Consider the following 23,886-nt stretch of genomic DNA (forward strand, 5'->3'; position numbering starts at 1 on the left):
GAGGAAAGGAAGGTTAGTTAAGGAAAATATTAGGGGACTGTTGAGTTGAAAAAAAGAGAAGAGATTATTCCATCTTTCTTCCTTACATCATAAAACTGGTAGAGCTAGGGCAAGTTAGCCATGCTGGGTTGCTACAATAAGGCCTCTTTCATACAGGTGTGTTGACGCCTGGGGCAGGCTTGGCCTCAGTCCATTCCATTCACCCTGGCTGATTTGAACAATAACTATCGTATCTCTTAAAAGAGAAGGGAGGGTGAAGAGTCAGGCAGAAGATGCCTGAAAACTGTGTCGGGGCCAAGAAAAACCCCCACTGATGTTGTCAGAGCTTGTTGGTGTAGTGAGGAAAAAAATGTTGTTTTTTTTTAACCCCCACCCCCCATAACCCCCACATTTTTTTTCTCTCCTCATACCTCTCCCTCCACTTCTGTACTGGATTCAGTGTTTTTGTGCCGTAGGACAGAGTGTGGTGAGGAGACAGAGGAACAAAGTGCTGCTGTGTGGAGCAGCAGCTGCTGTTTGCCGGATCAAAGGGGCAACAAGCGTGGTTTTCCTGGCCAAACGCTGCTCTGGAGGTGTTTGACGGACAGTCAGCAGCTGGGGCCGGATAGCCTGCCCTGTAGGGGTCAGGCTGCTGGACTGCAAGGCCCAGAGATGACATGCCGTCCCTGGACAAGGGGAAGAGGGGAGAAGGTGTTAGATGGGAGGGTAAATAGCAGGAGTGATGCCTCTGTTTGTGTGTCTCTTGTTGTCTTGCTAGTTGTTATAGATGTTACATCTGGAATTATTTTTCGGTATTTCTCCCAGATATTTACCCTTTTCTGATGAGTGGGTGACTTTTCATTTTATCCATCATAATGCATACATACTAATTGAAGCTAGACCTACACTAAACCATTAGTAGCCTAGCATTGCACACAACACTGCGGTACTCCACCTCTTTGGTGCGGAGAATCAGAGCGAGAAAAGAGAGACAGGGAGCAAGTGTGCCGCAGTGCTATTGATTTATTTTAATTAGCTCCTCGTTAAATCTTGTCAGTTTGCAACACAAATATATAATTCTTTGTCTGATTTTCCACTGGAGTCTTAATGACTCACTCCCCGGGTTTCAGAGAAATGACTTCTGCAGTAAGACTGACAGAGCAATGCAAATGTTAGTCATATAGGGCTAAGGGGGGGATGCCACAAATGGGCAATGAATGGAGTAATAAAAAGGGAAAGAAAAACAGGTCAGTGAAAGTCCATGGAGGAGAAGTGAAACAGTCCCCCTTTCAGAGGGAGACAAAAGACTTGGCGGTGGGGGGGTATGGAGGCACTCTGGATGAGAGAAAGAGGGAGAGATAGACAGAGGTAAAACTATGTAAACACAGTGGCTGCCCTAAACGTGGGCCCACTCTCTGACGTTCCTTAAAAAACGATCCTGCCTTGCTCCGCTTCACATCTGCACTAAATCAAACACGGGGGTGAGGTAATGTTCACCCAGCGTATGTCTCCCGACTCCTGTTTTAACTTAAAGACGGAAAGAAGGGATAAAAAAAAGGGAAACTCTGTTTCTGATAGGATGAGCTGGAGGAAGCTTCCTCGTTCTTTTCCTATCTCTTTGTCCTTTATCTCCCTATCCTGGAAGAATGGAGCTTGAGAAAAGCTCCTTTGTGATAGTTTATGATAAAAACACAGATACTGTAGGTTCAGTCTGGTGGCGAACTACTGTGTGTATAAACTGTTACAGGGGGCCTGGCTGGACCATGTGAGCTGATTAAATCACAGTTGTTGACACTACAATAGATCAGTGTTGGAAGTTCAGTAGCCTCAGCCTGCTCCACTGTCTATCCAGACCATAATTAGTGTTTGCTTACACTAAACACACCAGCCTCATGGGGTTAATTTGCATGCACTTCCTGGTCAAAAGACATTGAGTGCTTTGATTTTTTGCTTCCATCTTTCTTTTTGGGAGTGAGGATCTAACTAAAACATTCCCTCTTTTGATTCCAGTGAGTTGTGACTCAATTGCTTGGGGTTTGGAATATTTATTTCTGTCTGAAGCGGAAGTATGGAAGCAATGAGCTTTAATAGGAACCAGAGGACAGTCGTGTTTGCAAGCAGTGATCATGGACTGAGCTCAGCACGTTCTTGTTCAGATTGTGTTGCATGTAATCTTCCTACAAAGGCAGACAGACAGGGGCCCTGGAATTTGACCGATGAACGGAAACTTGCTCCCCCTCTCCCTGGCATGTGAGCTTTCAAAATGGGCATGTGCTGGTCAGCCATGACGGTAATAAACTGTCAACAATTTCTGTGTTGCAATTTTAAAGCAACCTCCTTTCTTTGGATGCTCTACGATTAGAGCACTCTGGTGCTTATTTCACCGAGAGGACACGCTCAGTGTTTCTCTCTCCCGTCTCACTTTGGCTATGGCTCGGTTTCTTTCTTTCATCACAAACTCGTCAAACGAGTGACCCCACTCTTGATTGGCTGGGTTTCCGCCGATCTCTGCAGCAATTGGCCAGCCAGGCAGCGAGGGTCTCTCCGTTTCATCTCTCTCCCTCACTCTGTCTCTTGGCTTTGCTCCAGGGTAGGGTGGTTTGGCATGACAATTTCTCAGCGAAGGAATGCTGACAACAGGAGTGAGTTACCAGGTGTGGCTGCAAGTCAGTTCACCAGAAAGAATGCATTTCTGACAGATTGAGATGAGGAAGTAAGAAAATAGAATAAAGGCAAGCCCTGAGTCAGCCAAACTGGTTTGCAATGATTACATCTTTAAGACTTTCAGCAACCATCCTTAGTCAACATATGACAATGCAGTTGGTTTGTTGCATTAAATGGAAATCTCATAAAGTTGTGGTTTAGAATTATCTAAGTTTTAAAGTTTTCAATTACTCCCTGATCCTTATAACATAACACTGTATGGTAGACAAGGTATTTAACACCTAGAGAGGCTCTCTCTAAAGCTCCCCCCTTGTGTGAGAACAGATATTATTAACCACGGATGCCGTGTTGATCCAGCCTAGTGGAGACCCTGTGTCAAGTGGACTCCTGCTGCCATGGCTCCATCATTCATATCTGTCTGTTATTTTCCTTTGCGACCTGCAAAGCCTCAACGGTCAGAGCTCTCGTAAACCTGCCACTTTATTATCATCAAGGAGCTGGGTTCTCAGTCGTTGCATATTGTATCTGCACACACGTGTGTTTGTACACATGCATCCTTTACACCGTTGCAGGGCATGTCAGCTGGAAGTGCTACCGTGGGCCAGTTGGTAACAGTCTGTGAAGAATGTGCTGACATGCACAATACACACACACTGACTGACACGTGCATACATATTCACATGCACGCTCCAAAGCGCACTTAGCGCTGCAAGGGTAGTTTTTGATATGCAACATGAAAATGTGTTTAAGGCTTATTGGCTGGACGACATTAGCGCCTCACATTAAACAGCAGAAGACTGCTGCTGTTGCCTCTCCTCCACTCCCCACCCCAAGCCCGTTTTCTCCTGGGGTATTGTACACATTCAGGGCTGTATCCCAATGAATGACCTCTCCATGACCCCCTAACCCTGGCTTTAATTATTTGTTTGAAGACAGCATGAAGTTCCCATGCTGAGAGGTACTCTGTGTACTGTGTGTGTTGGTGTTTCTGTGCGCTAACACTGAGCAGAGGCAGGCCGTAATAAGCTAGACCACCAGATGTAGATAATAAAACATGGGCTTTGGGTTAGAGGTTTTTAGTTAGCGTCCCCAGTGCGCCTTCTGTGTTCTGGTTAGCCTTCGGACACACTTGCGGCGGTTGTGGTCATGTTCATGGTGGCGTTGTGCAGATTTACAGCACACACGTATGTTTTAGCAAGTGGTTTAGGAATTCTCAGTCCCTGTGGTCAACCTCTGTGTCTCCCTCGGGGTTTTGGGTCCATCCATCTGACTGTCCATCCAAGTTGACTGGCCTTCATCTCTGGAGGATTCCTGGTTGTGTTGTTTTAAGCACACTCCATTAGCAGCTCACGGGTCGAGGGAAAACATTGTTATCTGGGCAGGCTGTGATAATCTCAATTGGCTTTACTCAGACAGATAAAAGGTGCTCTAGGGCCACCATAGGAGCCCCCACCTCTCATTCTGGCGCACCTCGTCGCCTGTCGGTTACTGTGGCAACTTGCTCAGCATGCAAAAACAGAGCCTTTGTGGCTTTGCGGTGTGATATGGTATTAGTTAGTGAATAGGAAACATTGAGAAGATGCAGGCTCATCTCAGAAGCAGGTTGTTGGAGAAATATTTTTGAATGTCCATATGTTTGTCTACACAGCAATGAGCTGTTCCCATACTAAAAATTACCGTGCCAATGTGAGCAAATATTCTTAATCTTTTCCTGTGTATTTTAACTCAAACATTTCCTGCAAGAAGCTGGAAAAACACAAGAATGAAGATTTAAAAAGAAAAAGAAAAGGAATTTGAAATTGGCACTTTGATCCAAGAGCGTACTATCCAGAGTATTTTCTTTGCAGTTGCTGGAAACCGTATGGTCAAATTTAGCGCCTGGGAAGAACATTCCTAATATTATGTGTTTATGGTTATGACCCAGAATAGGTAAGAATGCACATGGTTGTAATTTTGAGCCCCTCGGTGCATCTAGAAAGGCAGAAAGCAGAACATATATTTCAGCAGGCAATGACCTACGCTAAAAGAGGCAGTGCAATACCAGGAATGTCTTTCTGTTTACTTGCTCAGCTCGTTTTGATGCAGGAACTGTCTTTCTTTCCTAAGCGCTGCAAGGATTTCTGACAGCACACCTATCTGACAATGCTTTGTTGTCTTTGTTCCACCACAAAACACTTTCCCAGTTAATAAAACTTAATCCTCAATCCTCCCATAAATCACCAACCATACATTACAATCATATGATTTCCAGTCCAACGCTGATTTACTCCTCTTTCATTCTCTCTTATTCTCCTATGGCTGCGTTTCATCTTTTTCTCTCAGGGGCCCACAGCACCCCTGCGTACCTGCACTCTGGATGCCCCCTGGCAAATGAGTACCGCGCCTCTTTTTTCCCAGCCGTGCATTTTGTACGTTTAACCATGTCACTTTGAGCCAGGCAGATTATAGGCGTTTAAGTTCATTGGAGAAGGTAAGGGCAGGTATCAGGGCTTCATGGGGGATTAGGAGCCCAAATTGGTTCCAGCTCTCCCTTCCTTCTAATGACCAGTTCTTCAACCGTATTGATCGTGCAGTGGGCCTGTATGTTAGGGAGTTGAAACTTTTTTTTTTCCTCTCCTCTGACTTTTTGGAACCAGCATGCTGGACAGCTCCAATGTGATTTGAAACCCCTCTTTAATATCAACCACATGGTGGTACCTGTAGTGCGATGTTCCCCTTTTTAAAGTTTTTCAAAGTGAATTAAAGAAAGGCAGAATTTGAAAAGGGGTAAAAGAGATTGAAACAGAAAGAAAAGTGGAGGGTTTGCTTGGCCCTGAGTGTCCAGCTTGCATTTGACACAGCCCAGGGCACCCCATTGGAAGTTAAAAAGGTTGCCCCTGGCTGGCACTCACCTCCCGATGACCTCCGGCTCTACACTGGAAAAGCCACAGGAGCAAGCCTGGCTGGGGAGGCTTTGTGGAGCTGCACTTATTCGCTGCTGTGGCGGTGATAAAAATTCAGACAGCCTAATTGATGGGCTCACTGACATAACAATACCTTGTGAAAGCACGGAGTGGCCCATGCCTGGTCCTCATTTCTAGACAGCTGGAAAGGGAGCAGAACCCCCTACAATGCAGCCAGAGTGGGGGTCCCACAGAGGGGGACGGTGGAGGTGGGGGTAGAGTGGCAGGGTGCAATGAAAGGAACCATTTGTATCCTGTATTTTGCTAACTTAAAGCTCTCTTTAAATTGCAATGCATGATAACAGTGAAAAAAGAAGTTTCCGTGGGACCACTGTAGATAGAATTCTGTACACTGTGTAGGTATACAGTTGCTGTGTGTTGTATGCAGTTGGCTGCAGGATGGACTGAAAAAGCATGAGGAAAAAAAAGGATGTGCCCAAGCTTCTGTGCCCAAGCTGCACTTAATACTTGAGGAATGTCTCCCTGGTGCCCATAGCAACCAAACGTAATCAAAAGCTTGATTAAAAGAGAGGGGAATAGATCATATGGAACATTAAAAGTATCCCTCTCTCGGTTCCCAAGTCAGCACACAATTGCCCTTTTGTTTGTTACCGTTTTGTTGTGTGTGCCTCTCTTAAGGACTTGGTGGCTAATGTTGCCATTAAGTCATGCAAAACTGTTTTTCTTTGTAGAGGGTTGTAATGAATCTTTCTATGTGTGAATGCAGGCTGATTTAACGTTTGTCTGTCTCTTCTCTTTGTTTTTTCCTATACTCTCTGCCAGGTTTATTAACGCCAGGAGAAGAATAGTACAACCCATGATTGACCAGTCAAATCGAGCAGGTAAAAAAAAAGAAAGCAGAACAATTCAGCCAATATACAGTAAACTGTTGCCTCCTCCTCCCTTGTTTCTCCTACATGAACACACCGTTTCTGAATCCTTTACTAGCAAGCGCATGATGCTTGGAGCCCAGATTTTTCAACAGGGTGTCCCTACACCTTCTTTTTCGGAAAAATCCCTTCTACTTCCTCCTCTTCTTCTCCTTCCGCTGATTCCCTTTTCTGTTTTTTCAATGAGATGTTTTGCAAGCTGTTTGCTGATTGACTCTAATTGGAAATTTCCCAGTCTAAGTGGGGAGAGAGGTATATTAGCACTCTCTCTGTGAATTACTAATTGGACACAAGAGGAGTGCCAGAAATGCTAGCAGCAATTTATGAGTTATCTCCTTTTTTATTCTGTTTTGTTTTCAAATTTTAGTCCAGTCTAGGTTACCCTCACTTTTTTTTTCTGCCATATTTCTATTGCACTCCCTCAAGAATCACTCAGAATTTTGATCTCCAGTAGGCATTCAGCAAATTTCATATATATGAAGTCTACAAGACTGCTCAACCAATTTTTCTTCTTAACAGAAACAATTTTGAGTAATGAATATAAAGCTAAGGGGGATGGGTTGGATGATTCCTTGATTAAATAAAATCTTATATTTCATTTTAATTTCTATGCAGTGAGAGTACTCCGTTTGATTAAAACTGATTATTTTGGAAGATGATGTTTTATTGCTGATAAAACACAAATTTTCCATATCTATTCCATACTTGTTACAAAAGAGCACACGCTCAGTCATAGACTCAAGATTCTGCGATCCTGTGGAATGATTGAGTCGCTCTAAGCTTCACTTACTATGACATTATCAGAAACAAGCCAAGTAATTTGTCTCAGGGAGGCAAAAGCATTTTTTGTTGATTATGAAGATCCCTACTCACTGGGGTGGAGATTGCTCAAAAAAACATGAGCCATGATTAAGATGAGATGCACTTACAAATGTGGGCGACTTTCTACAGCTATTGCGCATTTAATGAGGAATATCTAACAACAAACATCCAATGTGTGCCAATTGGCAATCTGTGCAAACGCAGCATGACAAGGACACCCCCCCCCCCAAATCTTTAAGAATTACAGATTATCCAAGATAATACTGTTATATTCCCAGAATGCACTGTTTTCTACAGACTCCAAAGAGCATTAGTTCATTAAGACGAATAATGCGCAAAACCAGACAGGACTAAGAACATTAATTGCTGCCGTGTCTTGTGTATTATGACAAGCAAAATAAATAAATCATTCCTAAAAAGAAATAATTTGATAATTTGGGGATTATCAACATTTCTGGAATTATATATTTTTGTTCATCTTATGAGAAGAAATGTATGTACAGTACATGACTCCTTATTTGGATGAATTGCCTGCTCTGGCAGGAATTCTTCTCATCCTGTCAAACTGCATGCTTTCTCCTCCAGTTAGAGAACAATGTATCTGCTGTGAGCGTGGTTTTGAATGACTTGAGCTGCATGTACGCACAAGTGTGTGTGTGCTTGCATGCATAAGGACCTACTGTATGCGTGTTTGCATGCCACGCGTCAGTCATTGCGGTCTACAAACATGAGCACAATGTCTTACAGTATGTTTGGGCTGGAGCTGGGACAATTGCTGATTGTCTGGTGTGTTCTCTTTCTTCTTCCCCCCCTCCCTTTTTCATGTCCACGTTTTGACTACAATCAGGTTTTCTTCTTGATCCTTCAGTGAGCCAAGGAGCAGCATACAGTCCAGAGGGCCAACCAATGGGCAGCTTCGTGCTGGATGGTCAGCAACACATGGGGATCCGACCAGCTGGTAAGTGTGTTCCTCTCCTCTCCTCCTCTTCTGCCTTCATCCCTCCGTCACCCCTGCTTTACCAGTCACCAGTTTTCACCCCTAGTTATTGCAGAACTGATCCAACACTGACCCTCTTTGTCGTGAGATTCAGCCATCTCAGCATGGAGCAATACCCCCTGGTCAACAGAATCCTAAAATCACCTAGACCACTATTATTATAACACTTCTGCTTAAAAGTCCCTGCATGATTTGCCTGCCTTGTTTTTTTTTGTTTGTTTATTTGTTTTATCATTCTTTTAATAATCTAACACATCCGCATAAATTCATCAGAAATGATCATATCAATGGGATTTGTGGGATGGATTGCAGCATAAAAACTCTCAGCTGCTTCTATGCATCTTTCTATCTCTCCACCTTCATTTTCCACCTGAAGCTAACAGACCTCACCTCACTATAAATGGGTCTTCTCCGGTCTCTCTATGATTCAAACTCCTGCTGACCCTTTTTTCCTGGCATTTATCTCCTCTTTCTAGGGCCTATGAGTGGAATGGGGATGAATATGGGCATGGATGGGCAATGGCACTACATGTAACCTCCAACTTGTAACGCAAAGAAAAAGGGGAAGTAAGTACTAGGTTCTTTTCCTTGCTTTTTTTTTTTTTTTTTTTTTTACTTTTGGGCTCAGGGTTTTAGTTTGTTTCTTTTTCCTTTCACTGCACCAGCACAACCTCTCAACCCTTGCCACAATTTGACAGCAAGTTATTGCCCCAAGCAACAACCTTCAGCCAGCCTGCAGGGCTGCTTTAGCAGGATGCTTTAAGGGTAGAGGTGGGAGGGCCAGGGATGAATTGGAGACTTTGAGAAAAGGGGGAACCATCCTGGGACAGAGAGGACCCGACTTGTGGCGCCAGACAACAGGAACAACAACGGAAAAAAAGGGGGAAAAAACAACCTGGCATGGCAAGCACAAATTTATTTATCACAACAGTGCCATCACTCTCCCCGTCTTGGACAGCCAATGCAAATGTTGGACATTTAGGGAAAAAATAACATCTCCTGGGGAAGGGGCTGACAGGGGGGAAATTAAGCAGGCTCCAGTGAAGCGATAAAGAAGGAGAAGTGAAACTGTCCTCCGAGTGACATAAATCTGTCTGGGGAAGGATTGATGCCCAAATTATCTTATATGCAAAGACGGGAACACCGCAGTACATTACGGTTCCTGAGCTAGATATACGGGCCGGGGGTGACATGGCCGATCCTTCACTGGGGGTTTGGTTTGAGCTGTGTATTGAGAGGAATGAGTGTGTGGGGGGGCTGTGTGTTTTGATTATTTTTTACTGGAGGGAGACGATTTAAGGGAGGGTGGGGGCCAGTGACAAGCCTGACCCGGGACTCACAGACAAGAGGCACTGAGATAAATTTATAAGCTTGTAGACACAAGCATGCATGCTGGGTCCAAAAGGAGGGGATCTCTTTCACACATACAGATACAGTCTCTCTGTGTGACTGTTTTGCTGCCACACGCACTCACACACGCACACAAGCTCTACCCATCTAAATGGCGTCAGTCTGATTAAGCCAGCCATTCTACCACAGTGCTGACATTTAAAAAATCAAGACGTATCACATCTTAAAGGCAGCAGGGCAGTGGAGATTTTATTTAACACCTAAACTCCGTCGCCCAATGAGGCACAATATAATAACACTTACCTTGATTAAAAGAACCCTCTATATGTAAATGGAGACTAGATTTTCCAAAGGGTCACAGCGGCAATTCTTCCGACAGAGATCATTTCACCCCTCAAGTCCGTGCTACCTTTCTGCCTCCCGCACGTTTGCTCTCATCCCCTCCTGTCTCACTAATGGCAGCAAAAGAAAAAAAAAAAGGAAAATCAGGAAGCAATGTTCCCTAAAACAGCCACACAGAGACAACATTTGCTCAGGTTGGCTAATTCTTAATATAGGGCTATATAATTTTGAGACTATTTAATTGCATAACCTATTTTATGCTTCATGACCAATTACATTAATAGCTTAATACAGAGGAATATTATCCTCTCTTGATTTGATTACACAGCCACACAATATGGTGTATTTGGTACTTAATTATGGCCAGCCATTGAGCAGGACCACTGTGCCATAACAGAAATGCACAGCCAGCTAGGGAAGCAGGCATGCAGAGATGGTAAGAGAGGGGCCCAGTCTGTTCTCAGTTATTGTCTTCAGATGGTTTTACCACTCTTGTTAATAAAGGAGAGAGAGGGAGGCTCTCAGATCTACTTAATGGAATGACTGCAGCTTACAAGACTAGAGATTACCAGCTTACAGTGTCAAAAACATCTGTTGGGCCTTTTAACTGGAGCTGCTCCAGGTTATATGGAGGCGAGGGCACCTATCATACCCTAACACCCCGAATGATTTATTCATTTTATGACCCCAGTAGTGAGGTTTTAAGAGACCTGCTTTGACAAACACTTGCATTTCAAATGAACTGACATGGAAATAGAGTATTAGAAAATGGCACGGCTTTCGACGAGTGAGACTGGTCGTTAATCTTGGCCTTTGCTGTCCCTCTCTCCTTTCTGTCCTCCGCCTCTTCCCCTCATGGGGCCCTCCAGTGTAATTTCTTAATTGCAGTGTACGAAGGTGGAGGAATGCAGAGAGTGAGCATGCCTAGTGACCTCTCAGCGACCTCTCCCCTCCTATTACAGCTTCTAATCCCCCTGGGGTTCACATTACAAAGCAGGCCAGCCCAGACCCAATCCCAGACCCAGGCCCCCTGGCTCCAGTGGGACCTCCTGCTCACTCGTTTCTCCCCAAGGTCCAGGCCTCTGGACCAGGCATGTTCCCATACTCCAGTCCCAGGCTCCAAGAAACAACCCCCCACCACATTTTTACTCTTTTCTTTCTGATTACAACAAACAGTCAGGTGAAAAGTCAAACAGTGGCACTGCTGAGGCAGCTCTGTGTCCTGGGTGCTGTCACAGCATGAGAGATGCCAGCATGCTGGGGTCTCTTCACATAAGAAGTGGGCTCCATCTAAAGGAACAACACCACACCCCACCTCCTTTCCTTTCCTTTCTCTCTTTACTTCCTTTTATCTTTGTTACTGCATCTTGCCGCTGTTTCCTACTCTTGTTCTTCTTCCTAAACCCACACTCAGTGCTTCTATTAGTAAGCTTAAAATGCTCTCATTCAGAGGTGGAAACAAGCCTTTAATGTTCACGGTCTTGCTGATGCAACTAACTGAGTCCTCAATTATTTAAGAACTTCTTAAAGGGATTCTAAATCAAATATGTTCACAGAGGCATGTCCCCAGGAGAGAATGTCTCTTCGGTTTGTCACTAAATTCAGCCGGGGAATTGACTGTTCCACTTGTAAAAGTATTAGCACTTCTCCACATCAATACGCCTCCTTGGTTTTCCTCACATCCTCCAGGACTACAGTGTCTGTGGATGACTGAGGATCATTTTCCAACCTGAGACCTGACCACAACGCTATTGGGCATTGTAAACCACTCACCATAGCCTAAAATAGCCCGGTGCAATAATGTGTCTCTTTACTTTTAGAAGCTAAAAGCTCGGTAGTCACACACACACACAATGTCATAAAATCTGCAAAGCTCTTTGTTGGTGAAGTTGAGTTTAAATTGAATTAAGGCCTGTTAATGGAGAAGGAGCATGTCAAAGCTGCAGTCAGAGACGTTTTATGGACTGCATGAATACATTCTCTCTTTCTGTCTTTCACTCAGGTCTGCCGGGCATGCCAGGGGAATATGTACCTCAGAGCAGTCCTTTGGGCATGAGCATGGCCCCATCCACTTATACCAACCATCAGATGACTCCTCACCCCTCCCAGCTCCGACACGGGCCCCCTCTCCATGCGTACCTACCTAATCATCCCCACCACGCCATGCTGATGCACGGAGGACCCTCGTCGCACGTAGGAATGACCATGTCTGCACAGAGACCCCCTTTGCTCACTCCCATTGACCCCAGTACTGGAGGACAAGGCCTGGACATCCATGCCCAATAGTATAAGGGAACTTTGCTATCACGACAACAGCAGCTACGACAAGACAACAGCCAGAAAAGAAAAAAAAAGCAGCCCACTACAAATCCTATTTTGAGACTATTTTTAAGAATAAAAGCAAACCCTTTTGACCAGAATTTGACACTAAAGAAACAGAATTCCAGATGAGCTGTGATACGTTTTTTTTCTTAACTTGTCAATTTTGTTACTTTCATCCAAACGGAGGACCAAGCTGACAAGAACACTTTGTAAAGTCTTGGGCTTTTGGTAAAAGATCAACAGAGGATGTTTTGACGTACGCGTGTGCTAAGAATGGACAGATGCACACACTCGAAAAAACACACACTTTTCGCACACCCACTCAACACACCATCATAAACATGTTCAGTACACTTTCATGTGACACGCTCTTCTAAAATAATATCACTCTGGACGATTAAAAAAAAAAAAAAAAAGAGAAACAACAGAAAGACTCCAAGAGTTATAACTACTGTAGTATAAAAAGTATAGATAAATAAGTTAAAACTTGTGCATTTTTTGTTGATCACATGGTTTATGTTTCCTGAGCTAGTTTTAGAATTAAAGGTTAACCTTTTCTCTCTCACACTGTGTGTGCTCCTTCCTGGAGGAGAAACTGTCTCGCAGCACAGCACTATAAAAGAAAAAAGAAAAAAAAGAAAAAAAAAAGGAAAAAAACAAGAAGATGGAACATCTCAAAAAGGCTTCAAACCACAGAGGGCAATCAGGTCCTGTCCCCCATAAGAACAGGGCATGATGGGAAAAGGCTGCTAAATGACACCGGATCTCTCCAGAAGATTCAGTTTGAACATTTGTCATGCCCCTCTTTTTTCTTTTTTTTTTTTTTTTTTTTTTTTTTTGGTTCATGAATGAATGTTTGGCCTGTAGGTTTTAAAGGAAAAAAGTTCTTTTGTTTGAATTGCCCAAGCACTGGATTGTGTTGGTTTTATACATTTTTATTTGATTTTTTTTTTTTTCTTTTCTTTTCATTTTTTGTACCCTGGACTCTCGTTGGTAAGAGCCTATCGAAGGAAGCTTAACGGTGGAAAAGCAACATCCTGCGGCGCTTCTTTATCTGCAGATCAACACACTTGCCATAAGGACAGAACTGAAACAAACGTTGATTCTGCGGCACTGGAGAAGCATTTGATGGTTGATGCACCAAAAAACCTAAAACAGAAAAAAAAAAAGGAAAAAAAAAAGACTTAAATTATGAACTCAATGCTTTTGGGAGGGAAAAAAAAGCTGAGAGAATATTGTAACAAACTTCGTACAGAGTTCAGTCTATTAATTGTTTCATGTTAGATATTCTATGTGTTTACCTCAATTGAAAAAGAATGTTTTTGCTAGTTTCAGATCTGCTGTGGCATTGATATTGTATGTCCATGAATTCCTTCCTTTTTCAGCACGTGTTCCTCACTAGATGATAAGATGCCGTCTCCCTTAAGCTTTGTCAAAAATACATTAAATACTTGTATGAGGACTGTGACGTAATGTTTAAAAGGTGTTCAGTCACAAATGCTGTAATAAATATTTCATTTTTGATTTTTGTTAGATTTTTGTGTGATTAACTGTGTTACATACAAAGTCGTAATTCACCTTCCCGTTTTAACAGAACTCGTTTTACTGGTTAAGTATTGTTTGGGTATATTGTTGCATGTTAAATTTATTTTTGCACATGACCATAAAAAAAAAAATACATGAGTCCTCACTTTTCTTCCTGCACTGTTTGGACTAGTTTTTTTTTTCTTCCTTTCTCCTGTTTTTCCCCCTCCTGTTTAACCCAGACTGCCCATTTTAGCATTGAGGGCCCTCTTAAAATGACAATAACAAATCGTGGTGGAAATATATCTTGCCGCGGCAATTTATTTACATTCACAAATGCACCCCTCCAATGATGAAATGCTGTCAAATGCAAATTAAGGGTGCAAATTCACCACCGGGCCATTTTAGTTTTAAACTATCAGCAGTGACATGAAGATGGCTTTGCCTCGTGAGCTGGAGGGGACAGAAATAGCAGATTTGATAAGAATAATAACAATGATAATGATAAGAAGGAGAACAGAGTACATTTTCTGAAAAATGTCAATACAAATTTGATTGAAAATATCCAAGCTTAAAAATAAGTAGAGGTTAATCCAATAAATGTAGGATATTGATGACTCTGTAAAAAAGTCCAAATAATAACAATTTAAAAGAGAAAAAAAAAGTTCATTTGGAATTGCTCTTCAATGCTTCCCTGGTCATTCAAACCACTGAGCAAGTCTTTGCTCTCGGAACATTCGCCTCCACACTGAGAGCCATGGCTGGCCCTCTCCGTGTGTTCTGTGCTCGTTTCTGCCGTTTTGCAGCGCCGCCTGTCGGCCTGATCCGGCACCGTAGCCCGGGCGCACACAGATGGGCTTTGATGGGCCATCTCCTCTCTACTTTTCTCCATCCCTCTGCCTGTGTTTGCCCGCGGCCATCCAAGTCATAGCCTTAAACCACAAACGACGGCGTCACTCCGGCTGAAATATGTTTTGTCCTTCACAAAGAAGTTCAAACTTCTGCCATGTTAGACCCAAGCCTTTAAATATACACATTTTTTTTACCCCAGTTTTTCCCTCCTTTTTCTTGATTTTTCTTTAGTTTTATTACACCTTATCACTGACCTCTTACAGTGTGTGAATTGACAAATAAAGGTTATCACTAATAACAATAATAATGTCATAATAATAATATAATGATAACAATAATTTCCTTTTTATACTTTTTTATTTCACATTCATCAATTTCCTCAGTTTTTTCTTGTTTCTTGATATATATCTATAGATATAGATATATATACACACATATGTGTACATGTATATATATATATATATATATATATATGTGTGTATATATATATATATATATATATATATATACATATATATATACACACATATATATCTATATACATGTATATATATGTGTGTGTATATATATATATATATATATATACACACATATATATCTATATACATGTATATATATGTGTGTGTATATATATGTATATGTAAATAAGACCCGATTCCTCATCTGACATTAAGGCCTATTGAATTTAAATAATTTTTAACAATAGTAAATTAAATCATGGTAGTATTCTTTTTTCCTGAATTTATTGAATCCCATTTTGTACTAAATGTGCCTTCCGCATGAGGCCTTTCTTTACCACCCCCCCCCCCCCCCCCCCCCAAAATATATATATATATATATATATATATATATATATATATATATATATATATATCGTTGATCCTTTGATGAGTGTTACTTTTATCATGATCGTTTTGGACAATGCGCTCGGCCCACTGCATCAATCTTCAGGCTCTTTTAACATCTGGTTTAAAGGTTAAAAAATGTGTATTTGTGTATTTTTCATTTTATTTTTATCATTATTATAAAACTGTATATCGCAATCATAATGTAGCACCTGTACAGGTACAGTTTGTATTTTTTTTCCACGCACACGGAGTCGAGTTAGGCCTTAAACAACTAGAACAAAATGTTTCCTCTTCGTTCTCCATCAGAGTTTTAATTAACGGAGAATCTCTCTTTGTCTTCTCTCAACTATTTAGAACCTTAAAAGACTCTTTTGTTTTTCCTGCTGCTCTTTTATTCTGTGGCTAAAACGGAAGGAAGAATCCCGCCGTTTTGTGCGGAGATTATCAGATGAAAAAGAGAGAAAACGTGGGGATTACTGTGGATGGAGAGGATTTTAATATTAATAGTTTTTTTCTTCTTCCCTCCCTCTCTCTTCCCCCTCCTCTTCCTCCCCCTCCCTCCCTCCTTCCCCACCTCCTCCCCGATGAGACAGAAGGTAGATTGCCTCTGCTGCTTTCCTTTTGCCGATTCGGTGTGACAGGGATGATGGATGATCCAGCCGAGCTAAACAACTCCTCCCCTTCATCTCCTCCCTGTCAAAGCCAGTCCGGGCTGCTGCTGCAGGAATAAAATAAGGAATATATTCCCTCTGCTCCGATGCACAATGCAGCCCGTTCCTGTGGAAGACACCCTTCCCCGTGCAACAATATTAAAAGTCCGCACACAGTTTGCCCGCTGGAAACACAAAGCGGGTGTGTGTTTAACAGAGGCAACATGTTAATAACGCTTATGTTATTGGATCATTTTTTCCCCTCTTCTCTGTAGAGCATCTGCTGAAGTGGGCTTTATGATCTGAGAGAGGGGACTGTTTTAGATACACGCATGCATCTGCAGGGAAGGGGAGAGCACAAAAGTTTTGCCTTTGTTTTTCTTTCAAATTGCTGATCTGGATGGTGGTCATAAAGAAAAAAAAAACCTGCTCAGGCAGGGGTTGAGTGTCCTTCGCTGTGCAGCTGGCTCTCCCCAAAATGGCTTGCTCAGGGGGACAGTTTGTAGGGTCTGTGCATGCAGCGAGTGTGTGTGCGTGTTGCCCTCTTTTCTTTTTGAAACATTTCAGCAGTTTTCGCTCCTCTTGCCATAAGGTGTTTCTATGACTACGTTATGTAGGCCTGTGTGAGCGGGTCAGAGGCGGGGGTCCATGGGAGAAAAGGGCCGCATTTGGCTGATCATTTATCAATGTCAACCGCATAATGATTCTCCCTGCAGTCCCCCTATTGATGAGGATAATTACATTAGCTCAGAGTGACTGATCAATAAAGCCTAGGGAAAATGGTTTATTATAGCACCACCGAAAAGGCTTTCTGGAAGAGGGGGGACTGGTTGTGTTTTTTTTTTTCTTTTTTAAATAGGAGGCAGGGTTGATCCAAACTGGCAAAGACAATCATGTGAGGGGAGAAACTTCGCCAGGACGCAGTGTCTATGTTTTATACTCGGTATGTTTTTTTTTTAAATATGTTTTCTCAGTATTATGTTGGAGCTACATCAGCCTTTTTTTTTTTTACAGAATACTGTTTAAAAACAAGAATGACTTTTAAATGTTTCTTTTTTTTTCCCTTTATGGTGTTTTGCCATAAAGAATAGTCCCCCTTCTTGGTCTCGGCACGTTTTTCAACCGACACACAAAATTACAGTGGCAGGAATTAGCCACATTAATCCAGATCTTGGTGGATTCTTATAACAAGCAAAAAAAAACAAAAAAAACAAACAAACAAAAAAACAAAAACACTGAGAGCCAGGCAAGATATTAAAGTCTACAAACCATCTCAGAGCTGAGATATTTGTTCTCTAATGTATTTTCTCTGCTTTTTGAAAAAAAGAAAGAAAGAAAGGGAAAGGACACACAGCGGCACCATCTAAACGCAGCATCTAAAACTTGCGCAGAGGAACGCGGGAGGGAGAAATAACACAAAATAACCAACAAAGACGGCGAGTGAAAGTGTTTCTGACCTCTCTTCTCCTCCCTATAGGCTCCCTGTGCCTCGCTTCCTTCGCGTGTGTGTTCTTTAATTGTCAACAACTTATCCCCTGCAGGAATGTTGCAAACTCTTTCGCCTTAATTCTCCGTGGTGCCTCGCGCCAGCTCCCATTTACCGCTGATGAACGCGTCTGCAAGAGACAGCTCCATTATCTATTTATCATTTATGATAGTATTTTCTCAGACAATGGAGGGAGAAACGCGCCTACAGATAGTCTCACTGATGACTCTTCTCTGGCCTTTCACAAGCGCATCCGATGGCTTTTCTTTTTGCTCAACTGGAAATTGGGATTTTAAATCAAGCCCCTTGGATCTTGGGGCATGATCTAAATACAGAGGGGTTCATAGTCAATCTTACGTATTTTTTTTTCAAGCCTTACTCTTACATCTGTTGACATCTTACAACCAACTAATCCATCCAGAAACCACACGATGAGTAAGTGAAAGAAAAGCAAAAACAAAATTTCCAGGGATAACATGGGAGGTTTTTGTTTAGCCTCTTATATTTAATAAATTTAATACTGATATATAAAGGCTTTTTTGTCACACTTCAGTGATGCTTGTCCTCTTAAAAGTGACTGACTGTCACCCCCCCCCCCCTCCCTCCCTTACGCACTCACGCCACAAAAATAATTCTTAATGATGTGAAAATTATAATTAGTCAGATAACATGGCTACGGGGCTTTGAAATCAGCAGAAGCTGAAAATCGCAGTGGCCAGTTGAGATGCTGCCGGAGATGCAGAGAGGAGGGCATGTAAGTGCAGAATAAATAAAGCGCAATAAAAAGGGAAATAGCCGGAGTTTAGTCAAGCCTTGAGGTACTCAAACCTTTATTTCAATCAGTTAAGATTTAATTAGGCGAGCCTCGGGCTCCCTTTTTTCTCATTATATTGCCTTTTCCAGCGCTGTGTTACAATGGCCTCAAGGTTGTCAACATTTGACCGCTTTTTCCGGTGAAATAATCACGCTTTATGGCTGGAGAACCCATAAGATTCGCAGATAAATCCGGCGTTATTCCATTATGAGACGGAAGTCCTTACAGTGCGCGGCGAAAATATCGATTTCCTTAATTTATGGGTTGTTATACTTGATTTTTTTTATCATTCTTCTTCATTTCCTTGGGTTATTTTGAGATCTAAAAAAAAAAAAAAGCTAAAAAAAAAGCACAAAAAAAAAAGGCCAAGAAATATCTTGCGGGTAGCCGAGGGCAGCAAAGTGAGACATTTCACAAGAACTGTAAATAACAGAAGAGAACCGAGAGAGAGAGAGAGGCAGAGGGGAATGCAGGGACGCACTCACACAGTGGGTTTTCTAAATTATGAAATTTCTCCGGGCTACTGATTAATGTGCACATTTCTAAAGGCACGATGCGCATTTCAGATCCATTCATTAATAACTCCAATATAAAGTAGATGTTGGTGAAGCGAGAGAAAGGAAACTGGAGACCCCCTCCCCACCACACCCTTGGGCGCACTGTTATTACATGATGGCGACCCCTTCTGGAGGCCAGAGTAAATTTGTTTATGGAAAGAGAAAAAAAAAAGAGGAGGAAGGGGTTCGTCTGTGCTTCTTGTGGAGACACCGGCTCCGGAGGAACTTTCACTCTCTTTTTCCTGTAAATGCTGAGGAGAGCGACCACATCTGCCGTCTGATCTGCCACTCTTTTTTTTCCTTTATTTTCATTTTCCATTAATGATCAAGAGATTCGCACGTGTTTATTTATTTATTTTCTATTTTCACTCTACCCCGCATCTACCTGTGAGATGACAAGACTCTGACCTGCAACAGTAAATGTGACCTCCAGCGACCCTCATCTCATATTTACTTACAGGTATAAAGCTGCTTATGCATGTATTAGGAGGCCACGTTGATGGTAAAATCAATAAAGATGGATTGGAGAGTCAATATCATGCTTTGCACCTGGGGACTTGTTGCCCGGCTCCCCCCCCCCCCCCTCTCCCTGAGTGTGCGCGCGTGTGTGTGACACTCAAAGAGAAATGAGCAATTGATAACATGCGCCCGCAAAATCTCTGCAAGCGCAGTGTGCGCCTGAGTCTCAGTGTTTCTTCTCAAAAGAAAAGGAGAGGGGCTCTGAAGAGCAGGGCATGGGGACTGAAGTCATCCAGCCAGGGGCCTGAAGGACCCCAGCTAACACTGCCATCATTAATCACGGCCCACTTGAAGATTATGACTCAAAGTATAGAACCGGTAACCATTATCGTCTCGGGTGGCAGTTAAAACCTCTACTTATTTTTCAAAACAATGTAATGGCATACGAAAAGAAGAAGGGGTGGAGAAAAAAAAAGAAGAAGCGAGGACAAGGAAAGGCAAGACGAAGAGAGAGAGAGAGAGAGAGAGACTGTTGTCACTGGGATGGAGTTCCACGTTTCCAGAATGGTGGTCCACTTTAAGAGCCTTCACTGGTTTAATAATGATGATAATAACAGAATGATAACAAAAGAAATAACGATCAACAGTCAGTTTCCTTGGCTTTTAATAATAATAATAATAATAATAATAATAATAATAATAATAATAATAATAATAATAATAATAATGATGATAATAACAACTACAATAATAATAAATTGCCATCATCGTTTTAGTTTAATTTAATTTAACCTAGAATGATTCATGTTCGTGTTTGATGTCATATATGTGAAATATTTCTATCAAAAATGAATCGAATAATAATCATTCATTTCTTCTGGAGCTGAAATTAAACATTTTGTCACGACATTTTGTCCCTATAGAAATGAATTTAAAAATGAAGTTTTTTTTTTTTTTCATATTTCTCTGAAATGAAACGGCTTCCGTATTCTTAACAACTTCGTATATTTCCACTGGTCCTAAATTCCTCGGGGTGTTACCAGTTTCTGCTCACGTACGCCAAGAAGAGAGCGATCTGGAAAATGATCAATTTATCAATTTGTTTATTCGCAGTGGACTACGTTTGTTGTGCGGGCACTTTGCACTTGGAAAATAAAAAAGTGTGAAGTTATCTGTACCAGGATTTAGACACACCTTTCTTCTTTTTTTTTTTTTTTTCCTGGGGTTACAAAAATGCAAAAGACGCGAAAGCCGCATCGGTTCTTTTTCTTCTTCTCTGCTTCTTCTCCTTTTTTTGTGGTTATTTTTGCTTTGACACACCAGGTGTGTTTTTTACGCGCAGCGGCCTACGTCAGTGGCATATGATGTCAGGATTTATAAGAAAGATTTCACGTGGGACATCCTTCTCAGATAAATTTGGCGTGTGTGAGTTTTTTTTCCCCACCGCCATAGGAGAGAGAGAGAGAGAGAGAGAGCCAGGAAAACCCATCTCGGTCCCTGTTAGCAGTCGGAAGCTTCAGTGATGAAAAGCAATAGCTGGTGTCAAGAACTTTTTTAGCACGTCACTGCAGCTGGTGGGAATAAATAGTAGCCAACTGAAGAGGAGCAGGAGGAGGGAGGGGGAGGGGTGCGAGCTGTGACATAAGGCTATTTGGGTGTGTGACCACAGGGAACTTGGGTTTTCATATCTCCTCTGCACAATATAAACCCTGTGTGCAACTGTCCCGCAAGTCCAACTTTGTTTCTCAACAAGGAGTGTAAACTGTTGTCAATATTCAGATAGCCTTCATCTGCCAATAATGACAGGCAGCCGTCGTCCTATCTTATCTAGGGGCCAGGTAGGACTAATACCTGGGGGGAATAACTGCTGCGATAAAGAGTGTCTGGGCCAATAGAAAGGCTCTTGTCTGTCTGAGGAGTTAATGGAGAACGCCACTGGAGACAGGAAGTCCTCAGAAAGTGAAAAGCACTTTATTGCGCACCTGAATGGGAGGGAATAGAGTTTCTCTCAAACCCAATGGGAAAACCACATTACACAGGGTCATTACAAGTGAGCAGTGGAGTTCAAGTGATCCATTGCATTTCAATGACAACATCACATCACTCCATTCATCCTTCCCTCTCGTGTGACCAGGCGATGATCCCTGCGGGATTAGGATGTTGTCAGCAAAGCGATGTGCTGAAGTTACAGTAGAGCAAGATTCGGTCCATTCAAGTGTCTCTCAAAGCGTGTGTGGAACTCATTACGGCACGCACTCTACCTCGTCCATATACATCGCTGACTCTGAGTCAGGACAGTTTCTGGCGATTGTTGCTTTCCTGCTGCAACAGGTTTGTGGAGCCATAACCCTGCACACAGCAGCATGACATCATCAGGGTTGTAAAAATGAACTGCAGCATCGATCCCTCACAGGCTGACCTCCCATAAGTCACATGTAGGCAATGTGGGACATGTGTTTGGATGAAAGTGTATATTTACCTGTCACCAGGAACTCAAGGACATGGCAGCAGCGATGATGTATCCAGCCACACAGTGGAGTGTTTTGGGGGTGAAAATGAGTTGTAAAAATGACTTACAGCCCACATTTTTCGAGCTAAAGGAGTATTGTAGCTGGCACAGAGCTTTTTTTCCAAATCGTTAATTGCTCAGTTGAGCAAACAAACAAAAAGAATTCGCTGAGCATCGTAGGACGAAAAAAAAAGTTACAAAAAAAAAGTTAAGTCCAGTCAGCCTCGTCCTCCTCTCTCCTTTCTGCCTCTTCTTTCTCTCAACTGGCAAAACGAGCGCTGTCATCCCTTAGATTCACAATATCCAAATATTATGTTGCCAGTGGCAACAAGTTAATAGAATCCCCAATCACATCTGTTCTTCCAAACATTTCCAAAATTAAGCTGAGTCTACACATAACGTAGAGAGGTCGTCTCATCTGTACGTGAAGGTTAAAAGCCAAGATTTACAGCGGCATGATAAATAATCGCAAAGCTTGTTTTGACAAATGCAAGGTTTTGGAATGAGAGCAGGGTTGGCACAGTATACAGGGCAAGGCCCACTGTTATCATCTGGATTAGTGACTCTGATTATGCTCTGGATTCATGCTTTGTTCTCAGAACCAATAAAGCCAGAGGTCCATGCATCCCATAATAGCTGCGTTCATGTCCATAGCTTCCACCACCCATGTACAGTAGCTCCTCCTCCTCCTCTTTAGTGCACTTATTCCATAATTACAAGCTTGTGACTGCCCTCAACAGGCCATCATGCTCACCAGTAGAGGACAAGGGAAAGGGTGAGCCAGGGTTTGTTTTGACTAAATCAAATTTTCTCTGCAGCCACTTGCAACTAACCTTTTTCCTCTCTCTACCTCAGTCATATTTTCCTACCACACAGTTATAATCTTTTAGAATGTCACCGGTGAACACCACTGCCTCTCTGCTGTCTCTCCCTCCACCACCCCGCTGTTTGCCTCATCCCCCAGCCCATCACTATGCTGGTCTGTACCCGATTCCGTGGATGTTCCAGAGTCTCCTCTGAAAGCTCGCTGTGAGCCAGAGATGGCAGGGTTTCTGGGTCACTTCTGTCACAGACCAAATGCCACACAGGGGGGCTGACCTTTCCGATGGCCAATGCTAAAGAAGACAGCCTCCATGCAGGTTGTCACCCCTGCGGTTCCAACCACAAAGGCACCCTCTGCAGTATTCTCCACCTCCATTTTTTATACATGACAATAAATGTGGAGAAAAATGGGGACGAATATAACCTGGTCAAATATAGCCGCAGTAAAATACAGCTAATGTATGACATCTTGGCCGCAGACTCGTGGTGTATGAGGTCCCACCGGAAGGAACTCCAAATATGCCTTCTGGATTAATATGAAAGCAGGGTTACAGAGCAGGCACCACTGTTTTTATAAATGGAATACCTCAATTAGCAGAAAGCCCAGTCAACATCTTCCTCTTTAGCAAAGTATACCAGTAGGTTTCCATTGCCAAGCATTAAAATTCAGTGAAAAGCACCTTTAACTGCTCATTTAAAACTGCCCAAAACAGGTCATTTCAAACATCAGTGTCACAAGGGATTCATTTATCTATTTTGTAGCTCTTGGCCTCATCCGTGCTTGTCCAATAGAGCCAGTGAGTCACTGGAAATGGAACTCTCATCTCTACATCACCCCCAGCCCTCTGAGTGGATTTATGTTTCATAGTTGTTCAGTTTCCGTCGAACATACCATCCGTCCTCCATCCTGTCAATCAAATATCCACCACTTTACCATTTAAACCCCCCCTACCATGTCTCTCATGACCCATTGTTGTTTTTAAATAACAGCCTCTGATTAGCGGGAAGAGCTTCCTAAAAATAAAAATGAAATTGCTTCAGCTCAGAGCAAAAGGGC

At 42.5% G+C, this 23,886-nt stretch overlaps 1 protein-coding gene across 8 annotated transcripts in view; it reads left to right on the forward strand.

The window, feature by feature from the left end:
* Window positions 1–13,832, forward strand: part of meis2a (Meis homeobox 2a) — a 76,774-nt gene extending 62,942 nt beyond the window's left edge. For 3 of the 8 annotated variants that reach the window (XM_075488139.1, XM_075488137.1, XM_075488138.1), the window contains exons 10-12: window positions 6,369–6,427; window positions 8,145–8,255; window positions 11,989–13,832. In XM_075488139.1, the coding sequence (XP_075344254.1) occupies window positions 6,369–6,427; window positions 8,145–8,255; window positions 11,989–12,272 (454 nt within the window). In that variant the 3' untranslated portion in view covers window positions 12,273–13,832. Of the gene's footprint in view, window positions 1–6,368; window positions 6,428–8,144; window positions 8,256–8,770; window positions 8,862–11,988 lie in introns of all 8 variants that reach the window. The other 5 variants (XM_075488141.1, XM_075488142.1, XM_075488143.1 and 2 more) reach the window with 3 other exon arrangements.
* The last annotated feature ends 10,054 nt before the right edge of the window (window positions 13,833–23,886 follow it).

Source organism: Odontesthes bonariensis, chromosome 17 (assembly GCF_027942865.1).
Source record: "Odontesthes bonariensis isolate fOdoBon6 chromosome 17, fOdoBon6.hap1, whole genome shotgun sequence".
NCBI lineage: Eukaryota > Metazoa > Chordata > Actinopteri > Atheriniformes > Atherinopsidae > Odontesthes > Odontesthes bonariensis.